The sequence below is a fragment of the Cryptotermes secundus genome, unplaced genomic scaffold (assembly GCF_002891405.2).
Source record: "Cryptotermes secundus unplaced genomic scaffold, Csec_1.0 scaffold160, whole genome shotgun sequence".
In the NCBI taxonomy this organism is placed as follows: Eukaryota; Metazoa; Arthropoda; class Insecta; order Blattodea; family Kalotermitidae; genus Cryptotermes; species Cryptotermes secundus.
This window is the reverse complement of record NW_019745080.1, coordinates 1,844,486-1,863,689: the sequence shown is the minus strand read 5'-3', so window position 1 is coordinate 1,863,689 and position 19,204 is coordinate 1,844,486. Positions and strand designations below refer to the sequence as shown.

Below are 19,204 nucleotides of genomic sequence, written 5' to 3'. Positions count from 1 at the left end.
GGTAGCAACAGATGGACGTGAGTGGTTAGCTTCACGCCCTGGCCGCTTTACCCTCGGGGGAAGAGCTCCCGGTACCCATTGGATAGGAGGCTGGGTAGGCTCCATAGCCGTTCCGGACGACGTGGAGGACAGAAGAACCTCTTGCTTCGGCTGTCAGTGCCGCACCCCGTCACTGTACCGACTGAGCTATACCGGATCACAAACACTCGACGACCAAGAGAAAAGACAATGAAAGCGTGGTAATACAGTATGCGCCAAAGTTATAAAGTACTGAAATGAAAAGACGTCCTGTTGATACCACTGCCTATTCATGTGAAGGCCCCTTGCACGACAGAACATTCTCAAATCCTGAAGAAATGGTCCGTTCACCATGTCCCTATAGCGTTCTTGGGTAACGGTAAGAGCCTTGCCTTCCTCATCCTCAATGAAATAGGGGCCTAATATACCGTGTGCTGTGTAGCGGCTTCTGGACGATAACATCTGGCCGCTCAAAACCAAGGAAGCGAGCTGTCTGGCGACCACTTCCGTATGAGCGGAAATAATACTCAACTATGAATACTTTTTCCTCCGTCAAGAGACCCATTTCGAACAACTGCACAACACAATTTTATTTTCACTACTGGGAACACATGCGGCTGGAGCTATGCCCCGTCAACAAACGCACATGCGCGTTCGAAATGCGTGAGTTTCAGTACTGATTTTTTTTTGTGCACACTGTATAACCACAGATGACACATTTTCTAACAATATTGTTATCTGATTCATATGAAATTGATCAAAATCACACTCGCGCCATCATACAAATGCGTTTTGTACCAAGGATCCTGGATAGTGTATTCTGTATAGCGACTTGTTACAGGCTGGATGACCGAGAGTAGGAGTTCGAATCCCGGTAAGGTAAAGAATTTTCTCTTCTCCATGTCGTCCAGACTGGCTCTGGGGTCCACCCAACCTCCTATCCAATGGGTACCGGGGGTTCTTTCCTCGGGGGTAAAGCGGCAGGGGTGTGAAGCTGACCATTCATTTCCAACTAGTGCCCAGGTAAAGAAAATGTGGATCTATACATCCACTCGCCCATACTCCTTCATGGCGTAGTGCTTAATTAGTTAAGCACAGAGACAACTTTATTTTACCCAGAACTCTTATTATTTTGAAGAATGTGTATTTACAAATACGGCAAACCTACAAGCGACCTCGTGCTATTGCGGCCCCCTTATTAACAATGTATATTATCTTAACTGCTGATCTGCTTCCATTACGAACAACAACAAAAAGAAGTCCCAAAGTGACAATTAACTTTGCTCTTTCCATACAAAAACAAAGGCGTGGCGGTGTAACATGAATTAGCCCTCTGTCTAAACCCTAGTTCTGTCATTAATATGAACTCTCATGATACCAATTTCAACACGCCTCGTTTTCCGTTAACTCTGAGCGGCCCCATTTCAAATATCATGCTTCTTTTTTGCTGCCCACTTCTCAATATAAATTTTTAGCCGAGTTGACGAAAATAAAATTCGAAAAGCCTCTATTATTGTACATATATATCTGTGTGTCTGTCCATTCAGCCTGCATGAAGTAACGCTCAAAATATGCCACCTATTAGCAATTAAACTTCGTACCGTGGTTCGACAGATAATCGTCCTTAATTTCGACGCTATAGAGCTAAGCCGGCGTCGTTACATACACGTACACCATAATTGAGCCGCGATTCAATGATCCCTGGTTACTCCTGCATGCAACGCAGCAAGCTCCAGTTCGAGTGGAAGAATGTAGCACTGTTGCCATACAATTAATTCAACTCCAGACTTCGAAGAGCGCAGTTGAAAGATCGCAGCTCCCGGAGTATACACCAGCATGTCTACGGTAGGCCGCACACCGGCATGCGTCAAGATATGTAACAGTCAAGGCACGATGTCTGTGACATCATGCAAAAAAAGGAGCACAGTTTTTTTAATTCATTTAGCGGGGGGTGGAGTCCAGCTGGGTGCACTCGGCACGGCGGCCACTGATTGGCCTATTGTATCCTGCCCCGGGTGATTATGATCATGGAGAATTTGGTGGAATGAAGATTGGCAGGGAAAACCGAAGTACTCGGAGAAAACCCGCCCCAGCGCTACTTTGTCCGCCACAAATCCCACTTCACCAGACCCAGGATCGAAACCAAGCAGCGGCGGTGGAAAGCCAGCGATTAACCGTTTGAGCTATGGCGCGGCCTTTAGGAGCACAGTTGAAACGAATGAGATTATGAAAACCGCCTCATTCAGGTCTGAGTTATGATCATCATGATGCTGACGTAATGACTAAGGCCAGTGTTAGGTAGTTTTGGTAATATCAATCGTTTTAGTTGGGCACCTATTTTTACGTCATTATGCAGACATCGTGTCTTGACTGTTACATGTCCTGTCGCATGCCGGTATGCGGCCTACCTAACGGTAGAGTCCTTGCAAATAAAATACGTATCTTTCAAAGCTCATGGCCAGCATGTGAGTGATGGCCAATACAGTTTCGAGGCGACACAGTTGGGCGCCGGAACTAAATCTCTGCCGAACAGACGAACCTCAGCTTGCCACATATTTCTGCAGCTTCCTGATTACTTAACTCGTCGACTATGAAAAAATATGCGAAGGATTTGAATCCCGCCAGGAACAATAAGTATATAGACTACTGTTGACTTCGTCTACATACAAATTCGAGGAATCCTAGTGGGCTGCGTAGCAACCAAAAATGTTATTCTTTCCTATCCTACAGTCTCATTTATCTGCCTCTCCTTATCTTACTTTATCATACAAACAGTTCTGTGGAAATCGTTCCGAAGCCCATAAAACACCGTGAAATGGAATGGAACGATGCCTGGGGGTCAAACCAGAGGCTTTAGAATGCGGCACCATGCACGTTATCTCACAGTCTCCACGTAACCGCGGAACATAACTTTTCTCTTGCTAGTGCATCTGTAGGGTCGTGAGAATGAACACACTCCGGGGCCAGACGAAACCCCTGTCATACGATGATTTACAAGAGAGAACCGTGAAGGTTAGAAACATTTATCGTGAAAGTTCACTGGTACACGAATATTCGCTCTGAAAACACAACAGGGACAAATCGAACTAAATATATTTCGGTCATATACATTCTGCGATTTATCAGTATTACTTATGTATATAAATCGTTTTATTTTAAACTAACAGGCAATTTTATTTTAGTCTCGAAAATGTGGAGTCCACCTACACTACAGGAGCCGGGATAGCGTAGTCGGTATAGCGACTGGCTACAGGCTAGACGACCGAGGGGTCGGAGTTCAAATCACGATGGGGGTAAGAATTTTCACTCCTATACGTCGTCAAGACCGGCTCTAGGGTCCGCCAAACATCCTATCGAGGACTCTTTCTCAGGGGGTAAAGCGGCCGGGGTGTTAACCTGAACACTCACCTCTAAACTAATGCAGAGGTTAAGAATGCATGGAGCTATACCTCCTCCCCAGATTCGTCATTACGATGTGACGTTTAATTAAGCACAGGAACGCTTTCACTTTTCACTTCTATCGTGGGCGTTCTCTTTCCTGTCGTGTAAAGGAGGGTTGTGGTTTCTCTCTGAAAAAGAGAGAGACAGGCGACCTGCAACGTCGGCTGAAGGGAACCGGCCTGTGCCAGGAAGTGGATTTTTATTCGCTTGTTACCTCTGAAATAATTAATTGCAATAGCACTTAAATATCAAAAGCTAGAACAGAGCTATAGGTATGCTACACTGTAACATCGCTTCTGTAGGCAGAAACAACACCAACCCCGGTCCTCTCAGTGCCACACGCTCTCACTCAGTTTACACCGCTCCTATTGGTTCGCCCCTAGTCCATTCCTGTCTAGAAATGCCATCCTCGGGCCACGTACCTCTTTTTTTTTTCTTTTTTTTTTCGTGAGGTGGGGTGAGACTGAGTCCACTTGGTACGTCGGCCACTAATTGGTCTATTGTACCAGGTCCGGATGGTAGATGAGTGTGGAGCATTTGGTGGAAAAAGAACTGGCAGGAGAAACCGAAGTACTCGGAGAAAACCTGCCCCAAGTGCCACTTTGTGCACAATAAATCCAACATGATTTGACCTGGGATCGAACCCAGACCGCCGACGTAGGAAGCCGGCGACTAACCGCTTGAGCTATGGCACATCCTACCTTCATCTAGTGCCGAGGTTAAGAATGCATGGAGATAAATCTCCACTATGTCATACATCTTCATAGCGTTGTGTTTAATTAAACACTGGGACAACTACACTTCTCTTTTACTTTTACGTATTCCGGGCCCCGAAAAAGAAATAATTACCCACACCATGATGTAATCCAAGACAGCCTGAAAAGGTTCAGGCCTCTGCATGCCACGTACAGTATTTTCTGGAGTAATTCACTAACTCCATGGAGCTGAGTCCTTCTCGAGAAGCCGCCAGTCGCTCAGCCACTCAAGAACTTCTCTGCATCTTATGGGATCCAAAGGAATATTACCATGTTCGCAAGAGCCCTCCACTGCTCCCTATCCTGAGCCAGATCAATCCAGTCCATACCACCCCAACCTATCTAAGGTCAATTTTAATATTATCAAATCACTTACATCTTTTTCTTGATAGTGGTCTCTTTCCTTCTGGCTTTCCAACTATGCATCGCTCTTCTCCCCATTCGTGCTACATGCCATGTCCAGCTCACTGGTTGTTTCAAACCTCTAAAATGTTCATAATACTCGTTGGCTCTCAAACTGTTAATTTGTAGCCAAAAGAAAGTAGGGTATATATTTCTTTCTCTAAGGTCCTTAAACGTACCTTAATTTATAGCACGTAAGTCTGTTGGGGACGTAACATTCGGCATAATATTTTCAGGAAAGCATTAGAGTTGTAAGCCAGGAAATTGCTGTACAGAATATACGTCAGAGGAAATATTAATTTGCCTCATCATCACTAGGTGATGACATAATTTCCCCTTTTTGACATTCCCTTGTGTGAGTCGTGGGAAACCAGACGCCCCATGTTCTGGTAGGAAACAGGAAGCGCTCAGGTTTCGGGTTCGTTATGTTACTATATGGAAACGGGGCGGAGGGGGGGGATTCTGTTATTTGAGTAGACGAAAGACCCGAGAATAAGGGATTTCTATTTGCAAGAAGACAAGAGGAGGAAATACACACGATGACAAAGAGAAAGAGGCAGAGGACGAAGGGTGGTTACAATCTACTGCTGAATTTTAGGGTTGAATTATTTTGCAACAACTTCTTTCTCATTTCGGCATCGTAAGAACTATTTTCTGTTCATTTCAACGCGATATCACTTACACTTGGAGCTGAGCCCTTCTTGACAAACCGCCAATTGTGCAACCACTCAAGAACTTACCAGCATTTTATGGAACCCGAAGGTTCATTACCGTATTCACAAGAGCCCTCCACTGGTCCCTATCCTGAGCCAATCAATTTAATTCATATCTCCCCATCCTACCTAAAATCCATCTTAAAATTACCCACCCACCTACGCCTATGTCTTCCTAGTGGTCTCTTTCTTTCTGGCTTTCCCACCAATTTCCTATATGCATTCCTCTTCTTCATCATTCGTGCTACATGCCCTGTCCATCTAGTCCTTCTTGACTTCATCGTTCTAATTATACTTGGAGAAGAGTACAAGTTATGAAGCTGCTCATTATGCAGTTTTCTCCTACCTCCTGTCACTTCATCTCTCTTCAGTCCAAATATTCTCCTCAACACCCTGTTCTCGAACACCCTCAGTCTATGTTGTACAGTCACGATACCTGCAAAGAGAAGACTGCTTGCTTTTTCATTATCTCCTATATAACTTACGTTCTTAAAATATGTTACTAACTTACATCTCATTGCTATGACAACCCGAAATTGCGTCATTTCAGTTCGTTGACTGACTGGCTACTAAATAAGAGGAATTATGGGGAGAATCAATCTCATACTTTTAATTGGTACAATATGAACTGCACAGAAAAGGACGCCTCCAACAATTCTTCTATTGTTGCCTGTCTTCGTTGCCGCGGGAATGTGTTTACAGAGTTGCTACCTAGTAACGATGGGGGGTATACACACACACACACACAGAGACTGATGGGAGGGATTTAAGAAGTACGCCATTGAGATGGGCTCAGTTGCCATTATATACATACCAAGTTTCATAAAGATTGGTTTAGGCATTCAAAAGTTCTTGGGAGGATACATACAAGGACACGTAATTTTATTTTCTTTTCTCTCAAAATAAGGAAAGTGGGCTAATAAAAAGCATTACATTCACCAGATTTCCCATTAAAAATCGACCCATTCTGTTGAAAATAATTCCCGATCTGCGTAGCAATTTCCAGGAACACAACTGCCATGCAAATCAAGGTACACATATATTCGAATGTTTAATTAATTCTGTCGGGCAATAGTCAACGTGACAGAAAGCCGAGAATGTATTCTGCTCTCCCTCTTTATTTTCCTCGTGAACCTCTTTCCTTGCTCCTTACATTGCAGTGCAATAGAATAGCAGAGCACTCAACTATACAAAAAAATCTATTTACTCGCAGCTGAAATGACAGCAGATAAATTTAGTTATTCTGCATTATAAAACGGACGTTTTAGTTGCCTCTGGCGCTGTCTTTCGTTGGAAAATATATTTTCACGTGAGTGGAGAGAAGAGCAACATCATTACAGCTACATTTCCTATTCCTTTTTATTCTTCCACGGCCCCTTACGCTCCGTGCAACTGTCTTTTCTTTATGACGTTAGTTTATAGTAGGATCGAGTGGTGGCACTAGCTGCCGGCCCTCAAGCCTTCCTCATTCAGGAGTAGATTTATGTTCCGGCAAAGAGACCTGGTTGCTTATTTAAAACTTCATTCCAAATACGACACAAAGTACGTATGATTACTTCTTCAAAGCAAAATTCCTACTATGAATGACTTCGTGGTTACACGGTCTGAGCAGCTCACAGCAATGTAAAATAAAACAAGCGAATAAATGAAATTCTTGGCGACATAAATAGTGGCAAAGCATAAACTTATAGAAACACCCTGTATATCTATGACTACAGCCCTTTGTTGAATCTTGGCCTCCTTCTCATTTACTTGATATTTTTACACAGTAGGCAGGACTCTTTGGACGGGGGATCAGCCCGTCGCAAAGCCGCTCCTACACACAGGACAATATAAACACAGAATAAAAACACCGAGACATCCATGCCTCGATTGGGAATCGAAACCACGACCAAAGCATTCGAGCGACCGATGACAGTCCACGCCTTAGACCGCGCAGCCACTGTAGTCCGCAGCTTAACCAATACTGACGGAATATAAAAGAACTATGATATGAACTGATGATACAGAGATGTGTGATATCAAGGATGTAAGGGAAAATTCCCTGTCCTTAATTAAGCACCACGCCATGAAGACGTGTTGGGAAGTTGAGATACAGCTCCACCATCCTTGACCTCGACTCTAGATGGAGGTGAGTAATCAGCTTCACGCCCAGGCCGTTTTAACCCCCAGAGAAAGAGACTCGGTTCCCGTTGGATAGGCAGGTTTGAACGCTGTGGAGTGGAGAAAAATTACTTTCCTCCGCCGGGAATCAAAACCTGTCGCCCAGCCCGCAGCTCCTCGCTATACCGACTGAGCTATCCCGGTTCATATTCAAGACGACAGTTTCTGAATATAAAAACACGTATTTAGACATGGGAAACCCGATTACTCTTTTATTAGATAAACATAATTGTATAAATATTGTGACGCATACGCCCATTGCTAAGCAACGACTCGGTAAACATGTTTCCGTGAAGAAAGATTCTTGGGAACCAACCCTTCGCTTTGTGATAAACAGACGCTTCCTTGGACAATAGATTGAAAGATATTTCCTCTGTCAGTCCGCCCTGACATGATATAAGAGGAAACCTGATTCAGAAGACCATCGACAGTGTGAGAGGCCTACGGTGCCATGGAAGAACGTTCGGCTGAAGATCTGATTTCGAATAATTTTACAAGGAGTGATCAATAAATCCAATCACCAATCCAAACTTCGTTTTATAAGTCACCCTTACACGTGACAATATAATACCGAAAAGGCTGACTCAAGCGTTAATCCTGGCCGGAGTACTGATTTTCATGACTGAAAATTTCCGTTATTTTCTCAGGTACATAATGCTGAGATATACAAAGCATGCTTGTGAGATACAAGATTCTCAAGGGAAAATAAAGAATACAGTATTTTAGGACAGTGTTCCGCAACCGGTGTGCTCAGGCACACTGGTGTGCCGTCAAAAGGTGAAAAGTGTGACGCGAAATTTTAGCTATTATAAGAAATTAATTGCCGAATATTATTCATTTTATTTTATCCCTGTTAGCGTGTTCATATGCTTGTATTTTATTCTCACCTACTGTACTGATTAAACAAGATGATGCTTGTTCATTCTTTATTACATACTGTGATTTTTATGTACAGTAATATTTTATTCCAAGAAATTAAACGTAAATTATTTACTCACAATTGTTATATCATTGTATTATTATTGATTTATTTTTATTTTTCTCGCATCTACGCAGCTTCTTTGATATGCTCGCCGCATGTTCTGTGTATGTACGTTTCCCGAAAATTTCAGGGACTAGCAAGGGTTTCCCTGTCTTTTGTAACGCTTTTTGGGTATTTGCCCCTGTTTGTTAGAACTTACAGCTTCTTCAACTTTATGACTTTCTTCCTGTAACGATACACCCACCGATTGTTGGACTTAATTTAAAATTATAAATATTTAAAAAGAAAGTCGGTATAGTGTCACTTTTTCTTTTTGAAGTGTAGAGATCCCGCGTTTTACAATTTTTTTCAGTTCTATCACAGCTGTGCTCTGAAGTAGTTCGCAAATTTTGGTTGCTAGTTAGAGAATTACAGATGGGTCGTTTGAGATGTCCCCGACTGTATGGCCACTTGCTGACGGCAATAAAGTGGTGATGGACACAATTAAAGAACATTTAGAAATACTGCAGCAGAAATTCAATAAATATTTTGGAGAGAGTGTACAAGATTTCGACTGGGTTCGCGATCCATTTGTTGTGAATTCAGAACATGTTCCGGTTAATATACAAGAGGAACTCGCACGTGTAAAAGCAGACAGAACATTAAAACTACAACTTCTCGATGTGCCTTTGGATACGTTTTGGTTGGCAATAGGGAGTGGATACCCGGCTATCTCCGAGATGGCAGTTAATGTGTTATTGCCATTTTCAACTACATATTTGTGTGAACTGGGCTTCTCGACGTTAACTGAAATTAAGACATCAAAGAGGGAGCGGCTCAAATCCATCGATGAAGAAATGAGACTTGCGTTGTCAACGATTCCACCACGGATGTCGCCTGTCTGGAGCTACGCAGGCGCAAGTATCACATTGAGGGTGTGAGTAGAATTACTGTATTTACTTTAAGAGTAATAGAAGTGTATTTTCTGCACTCTACAGTGAATTAAAGTTCATTAATTGTTAATAAATTTCATGAGTCCATTTCTGTTTAATGATAATAACAATATAATTATAAGTTGATCACGATAGGTATTTATATTAATTGTCTGATACCATGCGTTTTTGAGGGGAACAATATTTTGGTGTGCCGTGCTGAGTCATGGATACTTCATGGTGTGCCGCCGAGTAGAAAAATGTTGCGGAACACTGTTCTAGGATATAACCACAGTGCAGTATAGTAGAAGTTTACCGGCGTTTCGGTGGAGAAAACTTCTACCATCTTCGCTGCATACCACTTCATTATTTGCTTGTATGGCTTACGGTTTGACTGTGAACTTGCGACAGTATATTTCCCTGAAACGTCGGTAAATTTCGGCCAGGCTGAGGGGAGTAAAATTTCAGAAGACAATGCCTCAAACTTCCCCTCATAGTCGTATAAATCGTTATGTTCTCAGATGCTTTCTACATTTATTCTTGGATTCCGAGTAGAGCGGAGAGGAGAGGAAAACTATGACGAAATATATGGTCTAGAGGAAAGAGATGGGAACAGTGATACATCATGTACGTGGTGCAACATAAATGAGAGTGAATTATTTAAATAAAAAAAAAGCGATATAAAGGCTAATGAGACATTTGCACTAAATGCTAACAGTAATGTTGTCATTATTCCTCACAGTTTTCTAACTTACCGCCAGGCAGCGTTAGTTACTTGCCCATAGGTACGAACACGCCATTTTACGATTCAGTCGTAAAAATAATCGTAAAAACTAAAATATCCGAACTCTCGAAACGATGCATCGCGTTTACCTGAACATTACGACTGTCGATATAAACATATATTGACTCGTGTCTCGTCGGAGAAACGCACATCCTATATCGTATAAACGTCGTTACCAAATCGATTCAATAGCTTCTGGCAAATATACTGTACGGTTATGCCATTGTTTGCAGCATTCCTCACGATATACGCAACACGAATGTAGCACTGAATTGAGACCAATCTCATGGACCGAGCTGGCTTGAATCGTTTTCGGGTAGTTCTCGGTTCGAATCTTCTTAGGGACACTAATACCCTAACATGTTATTTGTGATTTTCCCCCAGGGATATCACGGCTATCATCCCAGGGACACTTCCTTCCAAATCCTTTCCAATTAAGGTAAATAAAGGTAAAGCTATCCTTGTAACAGGTCGTGGAGGCACATAGGGTTGTGAGATGTCGAGGCTCCCACATTTTCTAGACAGTCGGTTCACAGATGACGGTGAGGAAAGCTAAAGCTATCACTGTAACAGGCCGTGAAGTTCCATAGGGTTGTGAGACGTTGAGCCTCCCACATTTTCTAGACAATCGGCTCAAAGATGACGGTGGGGTTGTCAGCCTTACGCACCGGCCGTCCTTTACCCGCCCAGGAAGATTCCTGGTACTCATTTCTGTTAGAGGCTGAGTCGACACCAGGGCCATAGTGTGGCTGGAAGAATTACGTCAATTGAAAAATCCAAAGACCTCATTCGGAATCGAACACAGGCACATTGCCTCAACCAACTACTTTAACGCGTGCCCCGCTAGAAACTCTATTCGGTCCATTACAGATTCAAGTAGTCACTAGGAGAGAAGAAACACTAAACGCTATCCGCATATGGGACATGATGCGCTGCTTTCTAACAGTCTCCAAAATAAAATTTATGAAAATCTTAATGTTCTTCATTTATGGAACCTTTTTCAAAATTTACCTCGAAGTTTCAGCACGGCGAAACCTGACATCCACAAATTGACTCAATCCAGTTGTGCCGTTAAATCGGTTTATATCATTTTAATATGTTCTTTTCCTATACACTTCATCTATTATACGTCCGATATAAAACATGGACGCTCACCAGTTTCATGTTTGTCCCACCCTATTCGTGCACTGAAACTATGGAACCTAACATTTACGCCTTTCATAAAAATACTGAGTTTCATCATAAATCACAAATTTATTGCTATTTTATGCTTATTTGACAACGCTATCAGCACCTTAGATTATAAAGGTTGTCCCAGGAAGAAAGGTCAATATTCTGGGAGGTCATATTATCGGTCATTCTAAAAAAAGGGATACATATATGTGTCCCATTCTAACGGTTTCCGAGATAGAGCTATTTCACCGTACAGTTCCAAAATTTTTGATAATAAACAGATATTACGTACTGTTTCTAACACCGGTATTTATCGTTAAAGTGACAAAGTTTGTACAGTTTACCTAGCATAATACATTTTAGAAAATTCCCCCGTCAGCGTCAATGCACTATTAAACTCGTGTGGGGACGGCATATTTGGCATTTGTGAAGATGTGCGGCATTTTCACAACACTCCTATAATGCCACTATCAACAGTCACAACGACCAACTGACGTTTCACGCCGAATCACATGGGGGAAGGAAGAACAATATTGGGCGCCAAATTCAAAGTACTGCACAGTGAAACAGCTCTGTCTCGGAAATCGTTCGGAATAGGACACACGTACAATTTTTTTTTAGAATGGCCAATACTGTAACCTCCCAGAATGTTGACCTTTTCTCCTTGGACATTCTGTATAGAATCGAATGGTAGGATAATACATCAGTAACGAATTGGAGAGTATGTGTATGGAAGCGGTCGTGGCCTAATTTAAGATATTATCTTGACCTCTGCCTCGAGGGGCCGAGGTAATCACATTAACCCCTCCAATCAGTACATTCACTGTCACGGCCGAAATTGAACCAAGAAGATTTCGCTCGAGGCAAATGGCCTTCCAGCGGGTAACCACTCGGAGGCCACCATTTCATGTACATCTTCTCGGCTTTTGTTTACTCACGTGTCTAGCTCACAATTCAATCGGATGATATTTACATATTTGCGTTGGGCTTCTGCGTAATGAGCTACACAAGCAAGGCCTGTCACAAAATGACTTCAGATCTACTGATTTTCGTTTTATATGCTTAATTGTGTCAACATCGGTTAGAAATTATTTTTGTTCTGCCTAGGGTAAAAATCCATTGTTACTGTCAGTCCGTCTGCAGGCAATACTTCTTACAGGAAAGTTCTTTCGTCTGTAAACGTATTGTTGGGATCAGGCGTTACTGAGGGAATCAGCTGGAGGGTTGTGTTGTGTAATGTTATTTTGAATGCCGACTGATCGCTGCTGGACGGAGACCCGTGAAAACTGAATCACGGTTCATTACATATTCTCAGCAGCCGTTTACGTATTTCAGTAGCAGGTTTCAAACCTGACATAGTTCCCAGAATTCTGTGGAAGGTTTCTGAATTACAGCATCACGTATAGACTATACGATCATTTCAGTTTCAGGGATTCGTGTGACTTTATCTTGAAGTAGCGAAAACGCCTGTTTATCGCTTTTTTCATTAGATTGTACTCAAAGTAAATAAATATATTGTTACAGCAATACAAACTCTGTCTAAAACATCTCTGCAGTTTCATCATCAACAGGATAGATCTAAGTTTAGGTGTAAAAGAGTTAGAGTAAAGCTATCCCTGTAACAGGCCGCGGAGGCCCATAGGGTTGTGAGATGTTGAGGTTTCCACAATCGGCTCATAGATGGCGGCAAGGTTGTCAGCCCTACGCGCCGGCCGCCCTTTACCCCCAAGAATATTCCTGGTACTATAAATGTTAGTGAATTCTTGAAAGCTACAATTACATTTTATAAATCTACGAACAATAATCTGTAGGCGCACCATACGAGATATCTAGTTGAATAAAAGGGGCTTCAGTTGCGTAAAGTTGCCTGCTCAGAGTAGGATGAACCATCAGAAATGCTTTACACAGGGTATATCTCTAAAACGATCTTCAGTTGATGCTTATAGTTATGTGAAAATTAGACTAAACTTCAATCAAACTTAGTTCCTTACCTTCTACCATCTAAGTTCCAGATCAGACTTTAAGCTCCCGATGTAAAGGCCAGGGATGCGTTAACGTGCTGCCTGGTCAGTGGTGTTGCAAACATCAAGGCGCAGGGAGCAATGGCGGCGTGTTTAGTAGAGGAAATCTGAAGAAAGCGGAGACAAACTCGTTCTAGTGCCACCTCTGTCACCAAGAACCTCACACAAATTCACCTGCAAATGAACCCGAAGCCCAGAAGTTAAATTTCAGCGTATTTAATGACAGTTTTTAAACAATGTAAACAATAATGGAAAATGAAGACTAATGTTCGGGTCTTGACACCATGTAGTCTTGTAGAAGCTTGTTTAGTCTTCTTTTATATCTTCAGGCCTGAAGATCGACGCAACATGTTCCTCTGAAACGCTGTTGAACTTCGGCCAGACTACACGGTATCACATCCAAGAAAGAGTACTGTTCGATTTGTGAAATATTTGGCCAAATTGTACTGCATTGTTATTATTTTATAAGATATTATTATTATTACGGCATGTAACAAAAGTAAAGGCGCTATGATAATTATTCTTTTCGATAATTCTCAATGTTTTTAATTGTTACTAGTTTAAGTGAATATATAATAGTAACCCGTAATTTAAATATAAATTGGTCGACGTAACTATATTCTGTTTACATTTAAAACTCTTAGAAGCACAAATTTCTTAGAAATATTTAAAAATTTCAATTCAAACCTCACAGGAAACAAAATACGTTAACGTCGTGAAGTAAAGTAACCATGAGTGCACTATGTGGACAAAATACAGATATTTTAATAGTCAGGAAGCCGGAACATGCAGTAACTACTGTGCTTTAAACGTTTCAAATAAAATGGTATATAAGATTCTTCATTCATGCATTTCTACACCTCTCCACTACGTCATTAGTGAGCAGAGATTTCTGGAATAAATGCAAATATTATTCATGTCATGCAACAATTACGTACCATCCTACGTCATTAACAACAATAAAACAGAAAGGATTTGCTGCATTAAAATATAAAACAGCACTGAACTATCAACGCCATCAGCAACTTTCGGATAAAGCAGAAACGGGAAGCAGCGGAATTCGGTTAACACATCTTCAGCGCGGGAAGGTAAACGCACTAGCGTTGAGAAGTTTTTAAAGACTTCACAGGAGAAAGATCCTCTGCCTGAGAAGGGAGAAAGAATAGCAAAATAATACATTGAAGGAAAATTCATGGGATAATTGAGAAATATTTAATATATCAGGAGCCGGGATAGCGCGGCCACTATAGCGACTAGTTTCGGTTGGACGACAGATGGGTCGGAGTTCGAGTCACTGTTTGGTCAAGAATTTTCTCTTTATCGTGTCGTCAAGACTGGTTCTAGGGCCCATCCAGCCTCCTATTTAATGGGTACCGGGGGCGGTTTTCCCGGGAGTAAAGCGGTCAGGGCGTGAGGATGACCAACACCTGAAATTAGTGCAGAGGTCAAGAAAACGTGAATCTACATCCACTCTCCCCTATACGTCTCCATGGGGTAGTGCTTAATTAGTTAAGCACAGCGACAACTTTGCCTTATTTACGAGGCAGAAATAAAATTTCCCTCGTGTGGACGTGAGTCGTAGAAGGCGACGAAAAGGGAACCCCGTGCCTGAGGGTATAACTATGCCACCCTGTCACTGGGGGGACATAAATACAGAGATCTAGTCCTCCAGGTTGGGGGCTGTACGCTAGGCTGGCGACTTTGCTCTGTAAAAAAAAATTGTTGCAAAATCCAAATAAGTGAAAACGGGATGGTCTAATTTACACCAGAAAAAAATAAGCATGACAGAGACTTCTGAAGAAGGCTATGTTTCAAAAAGTGCTGTTTTGCCAATGATGATGAAGATAAAAGGGCAGTTTATTAGAAAGTTCCCTTTCGTTCTTCTATTAAGCGCAGTCTGAAGAAGACGCCAGAATTGTTAGAAGAAGTGGCCTGAATCAGGGGCCGCAGAAGTTTGATTTTGTGACTTAATGCCGAACTGCAGACTTTGGAAATTAGTTCGTAGAAAAGTGACTGGGTAAAAGAAAAGGGTCCTTGACAGCTATTAGAAGATATGCAGTGGCGTCTTGAACGTGACATCAGTGCCCAAATTAGTTTCACACGTCATTTGGTGGCCGTCAATCTGCAAAGTTAGATATAAACAAATCCCACCCCAAAATTATACACATTTCAACACAACAAAAAACAAACCTCTGTGGTTTTAGTCCGCAAACGAACTATACCGACCGAGCGACCGCCGTTTGTCGGCGAAGTTAGTGCCAACTTTAGCGGATAGAGTGTCTCGCGTGGTCAGCGCAATGGATCCCCACGGCCGTTAATTTCGGTTTTCTAGACCGGAGCCGCTATTTCCTGGAAATAGCCCAAATCTCCTTACAAGGCTAAGTGGACCCCGTTCCAGACCCACTACTTCTCAGAACATCTGGTAGCGACAGGAATCGAACGCGGACCTCTGGATCTGTAGCCAGGAACCCTGACCACTAAACCACACCATAACAAAATACTGCTTAAATAATTTATTTGTATACATTCGTTCAACTTCGAAAATGTCTGTAAATAACAACACACTTTAATAGAGGTCGAACAATAGGCATACCAACAAATTATTTACGCAGATATTTTGTACGCTGAAGTGTGTGTATACATTTTTTGGACCCCTCTGTACTTAGATTCGAATGTGTTTATTGTGATATATTCTATGAGACTATCAATATCCAGATTATGTATAGCGTCGAATAGAAGATTGACTACTGAATTATCAATCGGAAAGGATTTGAAAGGAAGCGGCCTAATTTAAGATACTATCCAGGCATTTGATTGGAAATCAAGAAAAACTACACTTAAGATTGGAGGTGTTCTAGCCAAGATTCAAACCGAGCACCTACCCCGAATACAATTCAAGATCATTACCGCTACTCTTCCTTCTTCATGGCAGATTACATGTAGTGAAGATCGCGGGTACGATTCGCGATGAGGTCATTGGATTTTCCAGTTGACCTAATCCTTCTAGCATCTAACAGAAATGAGTATCAGGAATCTTCCTGCGGGTAAAGGTGCGGACGGCGCGTAAGGCTGACAACCTCACCGCCATCTGTAAGCCGATTATCTAGAAAATGTGGTAGCCTCGACGTCTCACACCCCTATGGGCCTCCACCACCTGTTACTGCGATAGTTTTTTTTTCCTTGGCACTACAGCCCCAGTGGGCCTAGGCCTACCTCCATGAACTACGTTCACTTCGGTTTTTCTAGATCTTACACATTCGGTAGGACTCCTTGGGCGAGTGATCAGCTCGTCGCAAGGCCTCTACCTGTAGACAAACACAGAAAAAAGCACACACACAAACTAAACATCCATGCCCTGAGTGGGATTCGAACCCACGATCTCGGCTTCCGAGCGAGCGAAGACAGTGCATGCCTTAGACCGCTCGGCTACCGTGACCGGCATTGCGATAGTTTATCCTTCTAAAAATTAAAGGTTTGGACGTTTTAAAGTTATTATTCCAATCTTCAACTAAGAAAAAGCGAGCAATGTGTTAGGATAGTCTTCGCGAGGGCCCACTCTCAATTAATATTAATTTTCGGCCATCTACAGTTTAAGCTCACTAGCCTAATACAAAGAATGGCTTACTCATATCAGCTGTGCGAGGAAGACGATAGCAGCGAAAACTTTATGAGAGCCGCTACTGGAACCCCTTCACAGTGGAAGCATTAATATGTAACACACTACTTCATCCCATTACATGCGTCTTTTGATAACAAGAGAAAGCGGGAGAAGAGAAGCGTAGGTGAGTTGTAAATATTCAGGTTCCTGCGTGTCTCTACAAACATTTGTACAGGAAATGAACCATGACGCCTCAAAACACGACAGACTGAGTCTCTAAGGAGGGTGGAAAGTTTCAAGCAAAGATGTTTTAAAGCATTGCTCTTTCATTTATACATTTGTGGGGTCTGAGAATCTTACAAAGGTGACTATAAGAAGCGTGGTTTTCTGGCTTGTATATCTCCGTGGAGTTTAGACGGACAATATGATTCTGCTGTTTCGTGTTTACTTTAATCGTCGACTCTGAAAACGTAGCCGATGTTTCTCCGAAACGTCGGACTTCGTCTGAGCTGAACACCGCAACAATCCAGAAAGCCACGTTATTTTTATTAATTTGAATTTTAGTTAACGACACTTTCAGGAATTCAAATTGATGATGGCGAATTCATGAATTAAAAAGAATTTTTTAAAAAGCGGTCACGTCCCAATTTAAGGACTATCAATGAATTTGATTGGAGTAACTGGATAACACCAAGAGAAGCGTCACTTAGGATTAAAATGTATTACTATAGAGGGAAATTTGAATAATGATGAAATGGAAAGTACTCAGAAGTGTGGGAGGGTTACGGACTACAAACCCTCACAGCATCAGAAATGTCGATCCGAGCATAAAGTATTTTCATGCGAGTATTGATATCCAATCTTAGAAGTACAGGCCATTAGCACCAGTATTTCCTTCATTATTAACACTATTTTAATGTATGTTTAAATATATTTAATATATTAGTATTATATTAAGATATTTAAAAAATCTGTATATTTTTCTTCTTTTGAAATTTTCTCCACTTAGGTATGTTTGGTGTGAATGTGGTATTATATATTTTCAGCAAGTATTTTAGTTTCCCTATGGTGGCACGTGTAAATACAAACTCAAAATAATTTTTGTTGAGATTTCATTATCAAGTAATTGCATTTAAATAAGAAAATAAACAAAGTTATACAAGCGAACAAATCTACGCAAACGAATGAAATCCATGTAAGCTCTGTGGAGCACATAATGTGGTCAGTTTGATTGACTCGTTACACAGGAAAATGTTTTCAAATTTATTTTAACAGAACCTACGTTGAATAGAACCCCCTTTTATTTTAGATTACGGTTTCTGCACGTCCATTTCATTGGTCGATTGGATGTTATCTTGCGATACGATAGACCACATATGTTCAGTTCTTTGTTGCAGTAACTTCTCAACATGAAACGTTTCCATCTGGTTTAGCATAGCCCATCTGTAGAGGGGCTATGCTACAAGCCGGAAGGTCGCGGGTTCAAGTCCCGATGAGGCCATTGGATTTTTTTCAATTGACCTAATCCTTCCAGACGCACTATGGCCCTGGGGTTCACTCAGCCTATAACATAAATGAGTACCAGGAATTAATTAAATAATTTTCCTGGGGAGTAAAGCGCGGCCGGCGCGTAAGGCTGACAACCTTACCGCCATCTTTGAACCGATTGTCTAGATCAGGCATGTCAAACTCAACTTGTACAGAGGGCCACCTAAGCCCTATAAATAATAGTCCAGGACCGCACTTCAAAATAGAAATACACATTATATTTTGATACAAGGAAATTTAATTCTATTTATTATTTAGGAATAATTTCAATATAATTACCTAAAGTCACATATCTTACAGTTTTAAAAAGCAAGAGAATGCCATTTTTGACAAGTACCAAACAGCTTTTCAATATGTAAAAAGAGAGATTACACAAGAAATTGTGTAAAATTAGCAAAACATTGAATTTCCTGCAGCCTGCTAATTTATGTCTGCGTGAGACTTCTTGTCTTCCGGTCTGTTGGAAAATTGTCTTTACAAAAAATATTTCTACTAAAATTTTAATATTGATTTTAATATCAATTAGCTCTAAAAGTTGAGGGACCGCAGTTTGTGGCTATGGTGGCCGCATGCGGCCCGCGGCCCGCGGCCCGCATGTTTGACACGGCTGGTCTAGATAATACGGGACCCTCAACGTCTCACAACCCTATGGGCCTTCACGGCCTGGTATAGAGATAGCTTTACTTTTTATTTTT

At 41.7% G+C, this 19,204-nt stretch overlaps 1 protein-coding gene across 1 annotated transcript in view; it reads right to left on the bottom strand.

The window, feature by feature from the left end:
• The window catches only part of LOC111874882 (protein O-mannosyl-transferase TMTC1), a 339,223-nt gene that overhangs the window by 282,080 nt on the left and 37,939 nt on the right, over positions 1–19,204 (bottom strand). Inside the window, exon 2 of the mRNA XM_033755644.1 lies at positions 13,334–13,537. Within this exon, the coding sequence (XP_033611535.1) occupies positions 13,334–13,343 (10 nt within the window). The 5' untranslated portion in view covers positions 13,344–13,537. The remainder of the gene's footprint in view (positions 1–13,333; positions 13,538–19,204) is intronic.